Below are 16,563 nucleotides of genomic sequence, written 5' to 3' on the forward strand. Positions count from 1 at the left end.
GGGACACGGGGAGGGGTCTCCAGCGCCCGGGACCCCCACCCCAAAGAGCCCCCCCCATGTCACCCCCCCATGTCACCCCCCCGTGTCCCTTGTCCCCCCCCCGGCCCCTCCCCCCCTCTGGCGATTGGGGGTCCCGGGGGGGCGGATTTGGGGAGGGGGCAGAAGGAGCGGTCGGGAATTTGGGGGCGGGTTTGGGGAAGGCGCGATCGGGAGGCGGGATTTGGGAAGGGGGAATTTGGGGGGGTTGGATTTGGGGCGGGGGGAACTTGAGGGGGTGGGATTTAGGGCGGGATTTGGGATGGGATTTGGGGAGGGGGAATTTGGGGGGGTGGGATTTGGGGCGGGGGGAACTTGAGGGGGTGGAATTTAGGGCGGGATTTGGGGTGGGATTTGGGGTGGGGGAATTTGGGGGGGTTGGATTTGGGGCGGGGGGAACTTGAGGGGGTGGGATTTAGGGCGGGATTCCGGGGTGGGATTTGCGGAGCGGAGGATTTGAGGGGGTGGGATTAGGGAAGGGGGAATTTGGGGCGGGATTAGGGAAGGGGGGATTTGAGGGGGTGGGATTTGGGGCGGGATTTGGGGAGGGGGAATTTGAAGGGGCGGGATTTGGGGCGGGATTTGGGGCGGGACTGGGGAAGGCGGACTCGAGCGCCGGCCCCAGCGCGGCTTTATTGGTCTGAGTTTTACATTCTGCCGTCGGAACGGGGGGCCCGGGAGCTCCCCCGGCCCCAGAGGTGCGGGCGGGGGGCGCGGGGGGCACTGAGGTACAAACGGGGGTCCCCCACCCCCTCTGCCGCACCCCAAGCCCCCCCAAACCACCCCAAACCCCCGTTACTGGCCAGGAGTGCGGATCTGGGGGTCCCCGCAGCCCCCACCCCGAATCCCACCCTTCGGGGGGGGGGGTCCCACCCACCTTTGCTGCCGAGTCCCGGGGTGCGGGGGGTCCCGGGGCTCAGCCCCCAGACCGTTGTGTGCCCCCCAAACCGTCAGGGCCCCCCCAAACCGTTACAAACCCCCCCAACCGTCCCAACGCCCCCCAAAGCCGGGGGCGGGGCAGGATTTGGGGGATCCCCTCAGGAGCAGCGAGCCTTGTGCTGGAAATAGGCCTGGAAACGGCTCTGGGCGTAATCCTGGGGAAAAAGGGGGAGAAGGGGTTAAAAAGGGGGAAAAATGGGATAAAGGGGGGGAAGAAGGGGGAGAAAAGGGGGGAAAGAGGAAAATGGGGGGGAAAAGGGAGAAGAGGAAAGAGGGAGGAAAGGGCAGGGAAGGAGGGAAAAGGGGAAAAAGGGAGAAAATTGGGAAAAAGGGGGAGGAAATGGGGGGCAAATCGGGGAAAGAGGGAAGAAAGGGGAAAAGGGAAAAAAGCGGGGAGAAATGGGGGGAGAGATGAGGGGAGGGAGGGGAGAGAGAGGGGAAAGGGGGTGAGAGGGGTGTCCAGGGGGGTGGGGAGCCCCCGGAGCTCACCAGGTACCCGAAGTGGATCGTGGAGATCTTGGCCTGCACCACGGACCAGAGCCCCCAGAAGAAGTGTGAGGCCAGGGTGAAGCTGGGGGAAAAGGGGGTGAGACCCCAAACCCCCCCCGGGCACCCCAAAAACACCCACGGGTATGGGGGGTGGGGCAGGGTGGGTACAGGGAGCCCAAAAATGGCACAGAGACCCCAAATGGGGGCACAGGGAACCCTAAAAGGGGCGCAGAGAACCCAAATACAGGTACAGAGACCCCAAAAGTGGAACAGAGCCCCAAACAGAGGTACAAAGCACCCCAAAAATCCCACGGAGGACCCCCATGGTGGCACAGTGACGCCCCCAAAGTGGCACAGAGACCCCAAATGAGGGCACAGAGACCCCAAATCTTGGCAAAATGGACCCCAAAAGTGTCACGGAGACCCCAAACAGAGGTATAAAGACCCCCCAAAATCACACAGAGGACCCCAAAAGCGGCACAGAGGACCCCAAAAGCGGCACAGAGCCCCCCACGAGCACCCCCCGGTCCCGCAGAGCCCCGCCGGTACCGCTCGATCTCCCGCAGCATCTCCTCCTCCAGGCGCGCCTGCTCCTCCCGCGGGGCCCGCCCGGCGCCGTCCGAGCGCGCCGCCAGGTAATGCCGGATGAAATGGAGCTGCGGAGGGCCGGGGGGCTGGCAGCGGCCGCGACCCCAAAGGGACACCCCGGGCCCCGAGGGACACCCCGGGACACCCAAAGGGACACCCCAGGGACACCCCCGGCCCTAAGGGACACCCCCGGGACACCCAAAGGGACACCCCGGGACACCCAAAGGGACACCCCGGGACACCCAAAGGGACACCCCGGGACACCCAAAGGGACACCCCAGGGACCCCCGGCCCCGAGGGACACTGCAGGGGACCCCTGGACCCCAAAGAACCTCCCCAACCCCAAGGGACCTCCCTGACCCCAAAGAACCTCCCCGACCCCAAGGGACCTCCCCGACCCCAAGGGACCCCCGAGCACTCGGACCGGCAGTGCCGGGTGAAATGGAGCTGGGGGGTGGGGACGGGCTGGGAGTGGGGCCGGGACCTCAGAGGGACCCCAAAGGCAGCCCCTGGCCCCAAGGGACACCCTCAGCCCCAAGGGACCCCTCCAAGGGACTCATCCTCCCCCAGGGCCCCCCGAGGGTCCCCAGCCCCCGACCTGCTGCTGGCGGCTGGGGTAGTGCTCGGGGTGTGCCTGGAAGCAGGGCCAGCCCTCGTGGCTGTAGCTGTACACCCACTCGCAGAAGTGATTGCCCAGGTCAAAGCCCCTGCAACGGGGGGGTCACACAGTGCCGGCCCCACTGCCACCCCAAAGCCAGGGGGGAACCAGCACCGACCCCACTGCCACCCCAAACCCACTGCGGGATCAGCACCGACCCCACTGCCACCCCAAATTCAGGGGGAGACCAGCACCGACCCCACTGCCACCCCAAACCCACTGGGAATCAGCACCGACCCCACTGCCACCCTAAACCCTCTGAGGGACCAGCACCGACCCCACTGCCACCCCAAACCCACTGCGGGATCAGCACTGACCCCACTGCCACCCCAAAGCCACTGCGGGATCAGCACCGGCCCCACTGCTACCCCAAACCCACTGGGGGATCAGCACCGACCCCACTGCCACCCCAAACCCACTGCGGGATCAGCACCGACCCCACTGCCACCCCAAACCCACTGGGGGATCAGCACCGACCCCACTGCCACCCCAAACCTGGCGGGAGCCTGGAGAGGGAACCCCAAACCCCACTAGGAGCCTGCAGAGGGGACTAAAGCCCTAAATCCCACCGGGATCACGGAGTGGGGACAGGGCGACCCCAAATCCCACCGGGATCATGGAGCAGAGAGGTGAAACCCCAAATCCCAGCGGGACCATGGAACGTGAGCGGGAAGCCCCCAAATCCCAGTGGGGTCACGGAGCGTGGGGAACCCCGTGGGGACCCCAAATCCCCACAGGGAGCTCCGAAAGCTCCCAGGGACCCCCTAAAACCTCCCTAAAAAACGAGCAGGGACTCAGGAGAGGGAGGCCCTCAATCCCACCGTGGAATAGGAGCGGGAAGCCCCGAATCCCAGTGGGATCACGGAGTGTGAGGGACCCCCAGGGACCCCCCAGGGATCCCCCAGCCCCCCAGGGACCCCCCAGACCCCCCAGCCCCGGAGCCCACGGCCCACCGGTAGTTGTAGCTGCTGTACTCGAAGTCGATGAGCATGAGCCGGTCCGAGGAGGCCTCGCGCCCCGCCAGCAGCAGGATGTTCCCTGGAGTGGGGTTTGGGGGATTTGTGGGGTTTGGGGCATTTATGGGGTTTGGGGGATTTGTGGGGTTTGGGGCATTTGTGGGGTTCTGGGGGATTGGGGGGGTTGGGGGACACTCACCCTCCTGCACGTCGTTGTGGCAGAAGACCACCGGGGACGGGGTGGCCTCCAGCAGGTCCCTGAGGGGCGAGAGGGGCTCAGAGGGGACACGGGGAGGGGCTGGGGACAGGGGGACAGCCCGGGGACATGGGGACACACCAGGGGTACGGGGACATGGGGACAGCCCGAGGACACGGAGGGATCCCGGGATATGGGGACATGGGGGCACAGGGACTTTGGGGACAAGGGGGACACCTGGCATACAAGGACATTGGGGACACAGGGATCCAGGGAAATGGGGACATGGGGATGCCAGGGGTGCAGGGACATGGGGACAGCCAGGGACATGGAGATGGTCCAAGAAAATGGGGACATGGGGATACGGGGGACACCAGGGACACCCCAAGAATATGGGGGACACAGGGACACTGGGGACAGGGCAGATGCAGGGATGTGGGACACAGGGGACATGGGGACACAGAGAAACAAAAGGTGTGGGTGACACGGGTACGGAGGGGACACCAGGGACAGGGGGGACATGGGGGACACCAGGGATAGGAGGACAAAGGGGACACGAGGGACACACTGGGGGACCTGAGATAGAGGGGACAGAGGGGAGGACAGAACCACGGACACGGCGGCCCCGCAGGATGCCTGCCATGGGACACGGCGGGGCGGGGCAGGGGACAGGGGACAGGGGAGGGACAGGCGGGGGTGGCAGTGACCTGAGGCTCCTCATCTCCTGCTCCAGGTTGTAGCCCCGCAGCTGCTGCAGCTGCTGCCGCTGCGCCGGCTCGGAGAAGGTCAGCTCCGAGATCTGCTGCAGGTACCTGGGGACAGGGGGGACACCAGGGACAGTGGGGACACCGAGCACAGAACCCCCAGAGCTCCCTGCCCTGCCCCGGCCACCCCAGGGCCGCCCCAAGGCCACCCAGCGTCCCCTCCGTGTCCCACGGGCCCCTCTGGAAGCAGCCAGGAGACCCCCGGGGTCTGGGCCTGCTGGGATTTGGGGTCCCCACTCCCTGACCCCAGTGGGATTTGGGGAACCCCCTCACAAGTCCACAATCCTGCTGGGATTTGGGGTCCCCACTCCCTGCTCCCAGTGGGATTTGGGGAATCCCCTCACAAGTTCACAATCCTGCTGAGATTTGGGGTCCCCACTCCCTGACCCCAGTGGGATTTGGGGAATCCCCTCACAAGTCCACAATCCTGCTGGGATTTGGGGTCCCCACTCCCTGATCCCAGTGGGATTTGGGGAATCCCCTCACAAGTTCACAATCCTGTTGGGATTTGGAGCTCTCCCACCCCTTTCTGTCTTCCCAATGGGATTTTGGGGCCCCCACTTGCTGCTCTCAGTAGGATTTGGGTCCCCATTCCCCACTCTCAGTGGGATTTGGAGCTCTCCCACCCCATTCCCTGCTCTCAGTGGGATTTGGGTCCCCATTCTCTGCTCCCAGTAGGATTTTGGGTCCCCACACCTGCTCCTACTAAGATTTGGGTCCTCACTCCGTGATTCCAGTGGGTTTTGGGTCCCCACTCCCTGCTCCCAGGGGGATTGGAGCTGTCCCACCCCACTCTCTGTAGGATTTGTGCCCCCACTTCTCACTCCAAGTAGCATTTTGGTCCCCATTCCCAGTAGGATTTTGGGTCCCCTCATCCAATTCCCTGTTCCCAGTGGGGTTTTGTGTTCCTCCCTCTCCGTTCCCAGTGGGATCAGGTCCCCTCACCCCATTCCCGTTCTCAGTGGGGTTTTGGTCCCCCCTACCCATTCCCAGTGGGGTTTGGGTCCCCTCACCCCGTTCCCTGTTCCCAGTGGGGTTTTGTGTTCCCCCCTCCCCATTCCCAGAGGGATCAGGTCCCCTCACCCCCTCCCCATTCCCAGTGGGATCAGGCCCCCTCACCCCCTCCCCATTCCCAGCGGGATCAGGCCCCTCACCCCCTCCCCATTCCCAGTGGGATCAGGCCCCCTCACCCCCTCCCCATTCCCAGCGGGATCAGGCCCCTCACCCCCTCCCCTCTCCCAGTGGGATCAGGCCCCTCACCCCCTCCCCATTCCCGGTGGGATCCCCTCACTCCTCCATGGTCCCAGTGGGGTTTGTGTCCCCTCACCCCATTCCCCATTCCCAGTGGGGTTTTGGTCCCCCCTCCCCGTTCCCAGTGGGATCCCCTCACCCCTCCATGGTCCCAGGGGGGTTTGTGTCCCCTCACCCCCTCCCCGTTCCCAGTGGGGTTTTGGTCCCCCCTCCCCGTTCCTGGTGGATCCCCTCACCCCTCCATGGTCCCAGGGGGGTTTGTGTCCCCTCACCCCATTCCCCGTTCCCAGTGGGATTTTGTGCCCTCCCCGTTCCCGGTGGATCCCCTCACCCCTCCATGGTCCCAGGGGGGTTTGTGTCCCCTCACCCCATTCCCCGTTCCCGGTGGATCCCCTCACCCCTCCATGGTCCCAAAGAGCCACTTGGGCTCCTTGTTGAAGGGCATGGCCATGCCGTGGAAGCGCGCCATGGTGGCGGCGATCTCGGCCGACACGCGCGGGTCCCGCAGCTCCTCGGTGCGCAGCCGCCGGCTCTGGGGGGGCACGGGGGGTTGGGGGGGCCCGAGGGGGCCCGGGGGGCGCGGGGGTCCCCGATCCTACCGGCAGGTACTGCTCCAGGCGGCCCTGCGGGAACACCCCGAAGAGGCGCGGCCCCAGCGCGCGCTCGGCCAGGATGGCGAACATGACGCTCTCGAGCACCAGCGAGTCCACGCCCTGCGGGGGGACAGGGGACCCCAAAACGGGCCACCAATGGGGACACCAACCTGGGACAGCAAACCGGGACCCCCAAACACGGGACCTCAAACTGGGACACAAAAAACATGGGACACCAAATGGGATCCCCAAACACGGGACCCCAAACTGGGACACAAAAACCACGGGACAGCAAACAGGGATCCCCAAAAACGGGGCCACCAATGGGGACACCAAACTGGGACACCAAACCGGGACCCCCAAAAACGGGACCCCAAACTGGGACACAAAAAACACAGGACAGCAAACAGGGATCCCCAAAAACGGGACCCCAAATAGGGAGACAAAAAACACAGGACAGCAAACAGGGATCCCCAAAAACGGGAGCCCAAACTGGGACATAAAAAACATGGGACACCAAATGGGGACCCCCAAACATGGGACCCCAAACTGGGACAGCAAACGGGGACCCCCAAAAACAGGACCCCAAACTGGGACACAAAAACCACAGGACACCAAAGTGGGATCCCCAAAAATGGACCCCAAACTGGGACACCAAAACGGGATCCCCAAAAATGGGACCCCAAACTGGGACACAAAAAAACATGGGACACCAAACAAGGATCCCCAAAAACAGGACCCCAAATCGGGACACCAAACTGGGACACCAAACAGGGATCCCCAAAAACAGGACCCCAAACTGGGACACAAAAAAACACAGGACACCAAAGTGGGATCCCAAAAACGGGAGCGCAAATAGGAAATCCAAAAACGGGACCCCCAAATCAGGACACCAAATAGGGATCCCCAAGTCGAGACCCCAAAAATGACATCACAAAGAGGGGCCCCAAATACGGGACCCCAGAAAGGGACCCCAAAACAGCACCCTCAAAACCAGGACCCCAAAACCAGGATCCCCATATGGTTACCCCAAACTGGAACTCCAACACCAGCACCCCAAAAACGGGTCCCCAACCGAGCAGCCCCCACACTGGCACCCCAAACAAAGGTACCCCAAAAACGGGATCTCAAACCCAGCACCCCAATGAGCCTCAGAACCCCAAACCCCAGCACCCCCACCCCAAAGAGAGGGCACCCGGAAACCCTAATCCCGGGGGGTCCCTTGGGGCTCCCACGGGGTTTGGGTCTCGAGGGGTTCCTTTGGACTTTGGGGTGTCACTGTCCCCCCACCTGCAGGATGGCCCCAATACCCCCCAGCCCAGTGGGAAGGCACCCCAAAACCCTAATCCCAGGGGGTCCCGGGGGCTCCCTTGGGGTCCTCATGGCTTTGGGGTCCCGGGTGTCCCCACGGGGTGTGGCTGTCCCCCCACCTGCAGGACGGGCCCAGAACCCCCAACCCCAGCACCCCCTACCCAGCAGGATCCCCGATCCCGGGGGGTTCCCCCGGGGTCCCCACGGGGTCTGGGGTCCCCACGGGGTGTGGGGTCCCCACGGGGTGTGGCTGTGCCCTCACCTGCAGGATGGCCCCGTAGACACGCAGCAGCACCTGCCGGGGCTCGTCCCCCACGCTCTGCACGTGCTCGGGCAGCGCGCACTTGTACAGCAGGTTACTGAGCCCCCCGCTGTGGGACAGGGACATCGGGGACATTGGGGACACTGACACACCCCGGGCAGTGCACTTGTACAGCAGGTTACTGAGCCCCCCGCTGTGGGACAGGGACATCGGGGACATTGGGGACATCGGGGACATGAGGGGACACTGACCCACCCGGGCAGCACTTGTACAGCAGGTTACTGAGCCCCCCGCTGTGGGACAGGGACATCGGGGACATTGGGGACATTGGGGACACTGGCACACCCCGGGCAGCGCGCACTGGTACAGCAGGTTACTGAGGCCCCCGCTGTGGGACAGGGACATTGGGGACAGTGGATGGGGACACTGGGAAGGGGACAGGGAGACTGGGGACAATGGATGGGGACACTGGGAAGGGGACAGGGACACTGGGGACAGTGGATGGGGACACTGGGAGAGGCACTGGGGTGCGGGTCCAGAGGGAAACTGGGGGCAACTGGGAGAGGGACCGGGACACAGTCCGTGGGGACAACCGGGGGTAAATGCGCGACAGGGATGCTGGTCTGGGGGGTGACCGGGAGGGGACACTGGGACACCGCTCCGGGGGACAACCGGGGCCACTGGGAGGGACACTGGGACAAGGGTCGGGGAAGGGACCGCGACACTACTCCGGAGGGCAATTGGGGACACCGGTCCGAGGGGCACTGGGCTACCGGTCACGGGGGCAGCTAGGGGACACCGGGGACAGGGACAACGCTCCGGGGGTAACCGGGGCCACTGAGAGGGGACAGGGAGGGGACAGGGACACCGCCCCAGGGGACAAGCGGGGCCGCTGTGAGGGGACAGGGACACCGCTCCAGGGGCCAAGCGGGGCTGCTGTGAGGGGACAGGGAGGGGACAGGGACACCGCTCCAGGGGCCAAGCGGGGCCGCTGTGAGGGGACAGGAAAACCGCTCCAGGGACAAGCGGGGCTGCTGTGAGGGGACAGGGAGGGGACAGGGACACCGCTCCAGGGACAAGCGGGGCTGCTGTGAGGGGACAGGGAGGGGACAGGGACACCGCTCCAGGGACAAGCGGGGCTGCTGTGAGGGGACGCTGCGAGGGACGCTTCCCTAAACCCCGGGACGAGACCACCGCGGAGAGGGCGGGGGGGAGACGCCTCTCGCCCGTTCCGCTTCCTACCCGATGGGCCAGATGCCGAACTCGTCCGGGCCGATGAGCTTCCAGGAGCCGGCCAGAAACTCGCGGCACCAGGCGTAGGCCTGCAGGCGGGTGGCGGCGGGGACATCGTCGTCCCCGCTGCTGCTGCCCCGGCCCCCCGCCGCCGCCGCCATGGTCGCCCCTGCCCCGTCCCGTTCGGCCAGGGCAGGACCCGGACAGCCTCTAACCAATAACAACGCGACTAGTTGATTGACGGTTGGGCTAACCAATAGAAAGACGGCTTGGGGAGGTGGCGCGTGCGCGGCAGCCAATGGGCGTGCTCGGCGGGATGCGGCGGAACGTGGAGGTGAAGGCGCGGCTGAGGGCGCGGGAGGAAGCGCTGAGGGCGGCCCTCAGGCTGCTGGGGCTGGGCCCGGGCGGCCAGGTGTGCCCGGGGTGCCCTGGGGCCGGGCAGGGAGCGCCCCAGGTGTGCCCCGGGGCCGGGCAGGGAGCGCCCCAGGTGTGCCCCGGGGCCGGGCCTGGCACAGGTGAGGGGCAGGGATCGCCCCAGGTGTGCCCCGGGGCCGGGCAGGTGCTGCTCCAGACCGACACGTTCTTCCGGGTGCCGCGGGGGCGGCTCAAGCTGCGCCAGACACAGGTGAGGGCTGGCTGCAGGGGCTTGGCCCTGGCCCTGTGCTCACCTGTCCCTGTCCTCACCTGTCCCCACCTGTGGCTGTCCCCAGGACGGCCGGGGGCAGCTAATTTTCTACGAGCGCCCCGACAGCGCCGGCCCCAAACTGTCCAGGTTCACCATCACCCCCACGGCCGACCCCGAGGGGCTGCAGGTGAGCGGGGCTGGGGGCGACCTGAGTGCCCTGTGCCACCTTGTCACCCCTGTGCCTTCCCTGTCACCCGCTGTGCCACCCCTGTCACGCCCTGTGCCTCCCCTGTCACCCTCTGTGCCCACAGGCAGTGCTGTCCCAGTCCCTGGGCTCTGTGGGATCCCTGTCACCCCTGTCACCCCCTGTCACCCCCTGTCACCCCGTGTCCCCAGGCAGTGCTGTCCCAGTCCCTGGGCTCTGTGGGATCCCTGTCACCCCCTGTCACCCCCTGTCACCCCGTGTCCCCAGGCGGTGTGTTCCCTGTGGGATCCCTGGGCTCTGTGGGATCCCTGTCACCCCCTGTCCCCCCTGTCACCCCTGTCACCCCGTGTCCCCAGGCGGTGCTGTCCCAGTCCCTGGGCTCTGTGGGATCCCTGTCACCCCTGTCACCCCCTGTCCCCGTGTCCCCAGGTGGTGCTGTCCCAGTCCCTGGGCTCTGTGGGGTCCCTGTCACCCCCTGTCCCCCCTGTCACCCCTGTCACCCCGTGTCCCCAGGCGGTGCTGTCCCAGTCCCTGGGCTCTGTGGGATCCCTGTCACCCCTGTCACCCCGTCACCCTCTGTGTCCCCAGGCGGTGCTGTCCCAGTCCCTGGGCTCTGTGGGATCCCTGTCACCCCTGTCACCCCGTCACCCTCTGTGTCCCCAGGTGGTGCTGTCCCAGTCCCTGGGCTCTGTGGGATCCCTGTCAGCCCCTGTCACCCCCTGTCCCCAGGCGGTGCTGTGCCAGTCCCTGGGCTCTGTGGGATCCCTGTCAGCCCCTGTCACCCTCTGTGTCCCCAGGCGGTGCTGTCCCAGTCCCTGGGCGTGCTGGGCACGGTGAGGAAGGAGCGGCTCCTGTTCCTGCTAGGCCAGACCCGGCTGCACCTGGACCGGGTGCAGGGGCTCGGGGACTTCCTGGAGCTGGAGGTGAGGGGACACGGGGGGGGTGGCACCCTGGGTGGCCCCGGGTGGCCCCGGGTGGCCCCGGGTGACCGCGGGTGGCCGCAGGTGGTGCTGCGGCCGGAGCAGAGCGAGGAGGACGGGCAGCGCCTGGCGCAGGAGCTGCTGCGGGAATTCGGGATCGGGGAGCAGGACCTCATCTCTGGGGCCTACCTGGATCTGCTGCTGGCACAGGGGGACAACGGGGACACCCCCCTGAGCCAGCCCCTGAATCATGGACAGCAGGGCTGAGGGCAGCGGGACCTGGGGGCTGTGCCCACCCTATAAACACCCTGTGCCTTGTCCCACCCCATGGACAACCTGTGCCCACCCCATGGACACCCTGTGCCCACCCCATAAACACCCTGTGCCTTGTCCCACCCCATAGACACCCTGTGCCCACCCTATAAACACCCTGTGCCCACCCTATAAACCCCCTGTGCCTTGTCCCACCCCATGGACAACCTGTGCCCACCCCATAAACACCCTGTGCCTTGTCCCACCCCATAGACACCCTGTGCCCACCCTATAAACACCCTGTGCCCACCCTATAAACCCCCTGTGCCTTGTCCCACCCCATGGACAACCTGTGCCCACCCCATGGACACCCTGTGCCCACCCTATAAACATCCTGTGCCCACCCTATAAACACCCTCTGCCTTGTCCCACCCCATAGACACCCTGTGCCTTGTCCCACCCCATGGACACCCTGTGCTCTCATGGACACCTTGTGCTCACCCCATAAACACCCTACACCCCCATGGACACCCTAAACCCCTCCACAGACACCCTGTACCTTGTCCCACCCCATAAACACCCTGTCCCACCCCACAGACACCCCCAGCCCCATAATGCCCCCCAGAAACCCCAGACCCACCCCACAGATACCCTGTACCTTGTCCCACCCCACGGACGCCCCCAGCCCCAAGCCCCCCCTAGAAACCCCACCCTGTCCCCCCGTGGCCACCATGTCCCCCCGCCCAGGGTCACCAATAAACTCGGGCCTGCCCCGTGTCCGTGTCCAGCGCTGCCCGTTCCTGGTGGTCCCCTCAGGCCACCCTGTCCCCCCCCCGTGTGACATTCCCGGGCTCAGGGGTGGCAGCGATGCCCGGCCTCGATCCCGGATTATGTCCGGAGCCTCGGGAAGTGCCGGGGGGGCCGGGGGTGACAGATGGGTGACGGGGGGGTGGCATCTGTGCCAGCTGCTGCTGCTGCTGCTGCCACCCTGGCCTGCCCGGGGGGGGAATTGAGGCTGGAAAATCCCCTGGGATCCAGCGGGGCCAGGCCACCCCTCTGTGTCCCCAAGTGTCACATCTGCAGGTCTGGAAACCCCTTGCGGGGTTGGCGATCCCAAACCTTTTCTGGAGTTTTCCCAAATTTTCCAGAGGTGGCCCTGGTGAGGCCCCATCTGGAATCCTGGAGAGCCCTGGAGGGGCTGGAATGGGGCCAGGGAAGGGAACAGGGCTGGGAAAGGCTGGAAGACTCTGGAGGGGTTTGGGATTTGGGCTGGAAAACTCCAGAGGGATTGGGGAGGGGCTGGAAAACTCCAGAGAGATTTGTGATTTGAGCTGGAAAACTCCGGAGGGGTTTGGGATTTGGGCTGGAAAACTCCAGAGGGACTTGGAAAAACTCTGGAGGGGTTTAGGATTTGAACTGGAAAACACCGGAGGGATTTGGGAAAGGTCTGGAAAACTCCAGAGGAACTGGGGAGGGGGCTGGAAAACTCCAGTTGGATTTGGGATTTGAGCTGGAAAACTCCAGAGGGATTTGGGCTGGAAAACTCCAGTTGGATTTGGGATTTGGGCTGGAAAACTCCAGAAGGATTTGGACTGGCAAACTCCAGTTGGATTTGGGATTTGAGCTGGAAAACTCCAGAGGGATTTGGGCTGGAAAACTCCAGTTGGATTTGGGATTTGGGCTGGAAAACTCCAGAGGGATTTGGGCTGGAAAACTCCAGAGGGATTTGAGCTGGAAAACTCCAGGGGGGTTTGGGATTTGGGCTGGCAAACTCCAGTTGGATTTGGGATTTGGGCTCAGCCTGGAGCAGAGGCAGCTCCGGGGCTCCTTCGGGACGGGCTCTGGCTCATCCCGGGATTTCTCAGGGAAGCTTCTGGAAGCCCTGGGCCGGCCCCGGGGCTCCCTCATTCCCGAGGGATTTCCCTTTGCTTCCCAGATTTCCATCGGGCCTGGGCTGGGCTCGGGGTTGGGCCGTGCCGGGCGCTCCCAGATCCGGCATTTCCCGGCTTTGCCTTTCCCTCTTCCAAAGGGAAATTCCTTTTTTATGTGGAATCTCAGCTCCAGCTGCTCCAGCTGCTGCTCCAGGAGCTGATGTTCCATGTTCAGGTGGGAAGTGGTGGGGCTTGGATGTGGAGAGGGGCCGGGATTTGGGGATTTGGGAATGAGGAGATCCCACAGCTCCATGGGAAGGACTCAGCTGGAAGTAAGAGGGAAAGGGGAAGACTTGGGATAAGGAGGGTGGGAAGAGTTGAAGGGATGGATTTTCCTCAGGCTGCATTGTCCCAGCAGGAATTTCTCCCACTTTTCAGAGCTCCTGAAGGTCCGGGTGGATCCTCTGGATCCATTCTGGGAGCTGAAGGTTTGGAATCAGCCCAGGGTGGAATTCACGGATCCTGGGAATGGAAACGCTTGGAAAACTTCCTGAACTGTGCCCGTGGGATCTCCTGGATCCCGGGGGATCCTCGGGATGGGCTGGGCGGCCCTTCCCAGGCAGACCGTGCCAGGATTGGGGAATTGTGGAATCCTTGCCCATGGAATGCCGGCAGTGCCTCGGGAAGGGCCCCCGAGCCCCCCTGGGCTGGGCAGGGGCTGCCAGGGATGGGTGCAGGGAGAGCCCGGGAAAAGTGGGATGTGCCGGGGCTGGGGGCCAGGGCAGCTCTGCTGGGATCGGGGCAGGGATCGGGAATGTCCTTCTGGGCCTGCCCAGCTCCTGCCAGGAGCCAGCGGGGATCGGGATCTGCTGCAGGGAATGAGCCCTGGGAAAAGAGGGAGCGGCTCAGCCCGGGCCGGGGCAGGCTCAGCTCCCAGATTTGGGATGGTTTTCCATGGAAAGGGGTCAGGCCTTGGCAGGGGCTGCCCAGGGAGCTTTGGAGTGCCATCCCTGCGGGTGTCCAAGGAATTCCTGGAGGTGGCACTCGGGGCTCTGGTGGGGATCGGGCCCAGCTTGGACTCGGTGACCTTGGAATTCTTTCCCAGCCTCAGTAATCTGGGAATTCTGTGCTCATGCCCCCATGAGAATTGCCAGCACATCCTGGCTAACCAGGGAATGAGCCCTGGGAAAAGAGGGAGCAGCCTCAGCTGGGCCAACGGGGATATTTGGGATCATTTTTCCATGGAAAGGGGTCAGGCCTTGGCAGGGCCAGAGGAATCCGGAACATCTGGAGCGGGATCCCAAAGGAGCATCGAGCCCAGCTTATCCTTGGAAATCCTTTGAAGTCCCTTAAAGCCACAGTTCCCGCTGGGAGTTTGGGAATTCCTGGGCTTGGGAAGATCCTTCTCAGTTTTTAGGGAATGTTTTCCCCATGGAATGGGGGTCAGACACCCCAGAGAGAGCTGCTGGAACCCCAAATCCCAGCTGGGGTGGGGCCATATCCCAAAACCCCAAAGGAACGAAGATGGGAATGGGAATGTTGGGATTGAGATGGGAATGGGAATGTTGGGGTGGAAACTAGGAATGTTGGGATGAAGATGGGAAAGTTGGGATGGAAACTGGGAATGATGGGATGGATGGGAATGTTGGAGTGAAAACTGGGATTGGAAATGTTGGGATTGAGATGGGAATATTGGGGGGAGTAGGATTGGGAATGTTGGGGTGAAGATGGGAGTGGGAAAGGGGTGAAAACTGGGAATGTTGGGTTGGAAGCTGGGAAGGGGCATGGCTGGAGGGATGGATGGATGGATGGATGGATGGATGGATGGATGGATGGATGGATGGATGGATGGATGGATGGATGGGAATGTTGGGAAGGCTTGGAATGGGGGTGTTGGGATGGATGGGAATTTCAGGAGGGGGCAGAGGCAGGAGTGGGTCATGGGGAGGGGTTGGGGTGCCCTGGATGTCCCCTGGGCCCTGTGGTGGCACTAAAGTGGCCTCAGCCTGACTTGGGGACATGGGGGGCACTGAGGGAATGGGGGACACGGGGGTGGTACTGAGGGAATTAGGGGGACACGGGGGGACACTGAGGGACCCCACACCCCACGGGTGGCAGTGCGGGGGTCCCACTGCCCGCCCCCCAAACTGGGACCGTCCCTGCTGTCCCCTCCCCGCTCCCTGCCCGTCCCTCCGGCCACCCGCGGCGGCCGCTGTCCGGTCCCGGTGTCAGCACCAGGGACAGCTCCGCTCGCGGGCCCTGCGCGGCTCCCGGCGCCGCTGCGACCCTACAGAGCGACCCTATACAGCGCCCCATAGGGCCCGACCCCTATAGAGCCATGACCCCCTTAGCGACCCCCGGTCCCTATAGACCCCCGATCCCCTGTGCTCTGCTCCGAGCCCCCACACGGCTCCTGTCCCCTCTTACCCGCCCCACAGACCCCCTAGCCCCTTATGGATCCCTCAGCACCCCTACAGAGCTTCGGGATCCCCTATAGACCCCCCGATCCCCTATAGCCCCTCTGCCCCCCATACAGCCCCTGTTCCCCCCTAGCGCGTTCAGCACCGCGGACAGCTCCGCCCCGGCCCTGTCACCGCCCCTACAGAGCCCCGCGCCCCCCATGGACCCCCGGCCCACCCTGTAAACCGCCCTGCCCCCCTACAGACCCCCCGACCACCCTGCCCCCCTACAGACCCCCCGACCACCCTGTAAACCGCCCTGCCCCCCTACAGAACCCCGGACCACCCTGCCTTATTACAGAACCCCTGACCTCCTCACAGACCCCCCGACCACCCTGTAAACCGCCCTGCCCCCCTACAGACCCCCCGACCACCCTGCCCCCCTACAGATCCCCGACCACCCTGTAAACCGCCATGCCCCGCTACAGACCCCCCGACCACCCTTTAAACCGCCATGCCCACTACAGATCCCCCGACCCCCCTGCCCTGCCCCACTACAGAACCCCGACCACCCTGCCCTGCCCCCCTACAGACCCCCTGAACCCCCTATAGACCCCCTGACCACGCTATAAACCCTCTGGCCCCACTACAGACCCTCGACCCCCCTACAGACCCCCTGCCCCCACTATAAAACCCCTGATGTCCTATAGACCCTCTGGCCTCCTACTGACCCCCTGTCCCTAAAGATCCCTCTGTTCCCCCCCGTTCCGACCCCTTCCTGCCCCTCCCCATCCCAGCTCTCCCTCCTGATCCCACCCGATCCCAAAGCCCCTTCCCTTCCCTTCCCTTCCCTTCCCTTCCCTTCCCTTCCCTTCCCTTCCCTTCCCTTCCCTTCCCTTCCCTTCCCTTCCCTTCCCTTCCCTTCCCTTCCCTTCCCTTCCCTTCCCTTCCCTTCCCTTCCCTTCCCTTCCCTTCCCTTCCCTTCCCTTCCCTTCCCTTCCCTTCCCTTCCCTTC

At 64.5% G+C, this 16,563-nt stretch overlaps 2 protein-coding genes across 5 annotated transcripts; one reads left to right on the plus strand and one right to left on the minus strand.

Annotated features, from left to right (window-relative positions):
* Positions 1–843: 843 nt before the first annotated feature.
* Positions 844–9,461, minus strand: CHKB (choline kinase beta). Of its 4 annotated transcripts, none has more exons than XM_084206893.1 (11): positions 9,286–9,461; positions 8,044–8,152; positions 6,477–6,590; positions 6,276–6,409; positions 4,570–4,674; positions 3,866–3,924; positions 3,664–3,748; positions 2,651–2,759; positions 2,014–2,120; positions 1,465–1,497; positions 844–1,130 (listed from the first exon to the last, which is right to left on the minus strand). In XM_084206893.1, the coding sequence occupies exons 1-11, from the start codon at positions 9,435–9,437 to the stop codon at positions 953–955; spliced, it is 1,185 nt and encodes a 394-aa protein (XP_084063019.1). In that variant the 5' UTR covers positions 9,438–9,461; the 3' UTR covers positions 844–952. The 4 variants fall into 4 exon arrangements, with proteins under 4 accessions (XP_084063019.1, XP_084063017.1, XP_084063020.1 ...); XM_084206894.1 differs by having other exon boundaries at positions 962–1,130; positions 1,465–1,546; XM_084206891.1 differs by having other exon boundaries at positions 3,866–4,674.
* Positions 9,462–9,592: 131 nt separating this feature from the next.
* On the plus strand, positions 9,593–11,964 carry LOC311154202 (uncharacterized protein; the record flags this gene model as incomplete). The annotated part of the gene is made up of 4 exons (XM_084206475.1): positions 9,593–9,901; positions 9,987–10,088; positions 10,904–11,029; positions 11,111–11,964. 4 exons carry the CDS (start codon positions 9,593–9,595, stop codon positions 11,291–11,293), a joined length of 720 nt encoding a protein of 239 aa, XP_084062601.1. The 3' UTR covers positions 11,294–11,964.
* Between the last annotated feature and the right edge of the window lie 4,599 nt (positions 11,965–16,563).

Source organism: Fringilla coelebs (assembly GCF_963513975.1).
Source record: "Fringilla coelebs genome assembly, chromosome: 5".
Lineage (NCBI taxonomy): Eukaryota > Metazoa > Chordata > Aves > Passeriformes > Fringillidae > Fringilla > Fringilla coelebs.

Bases quoted from the DNA above. Each gene is read 5' to 3' on its own strand.
- CHKB (XM_084206891.1), bottom strand. From the start codon at position 9,437: ATGGCGGCGGCGGCGGGGGGCCGGGGCAGCAGCAGCGGGGACGACGAT. The intron at 4,675-6,275 runs GTGAGGGGATCC...CCCTGTCCCCAG, and splicing joins CTCTTTGGGACCATGGAGGG to GTACCTGCAGCAGATCTCGG. The intron at 2,121-2,650 runs GTCGGGGGCTGG...GGCCCTCCGCAG, and splicing joins ACCCCAGCCGCCAGCAGCAG to CTCCATTTCATCCGGCATTA.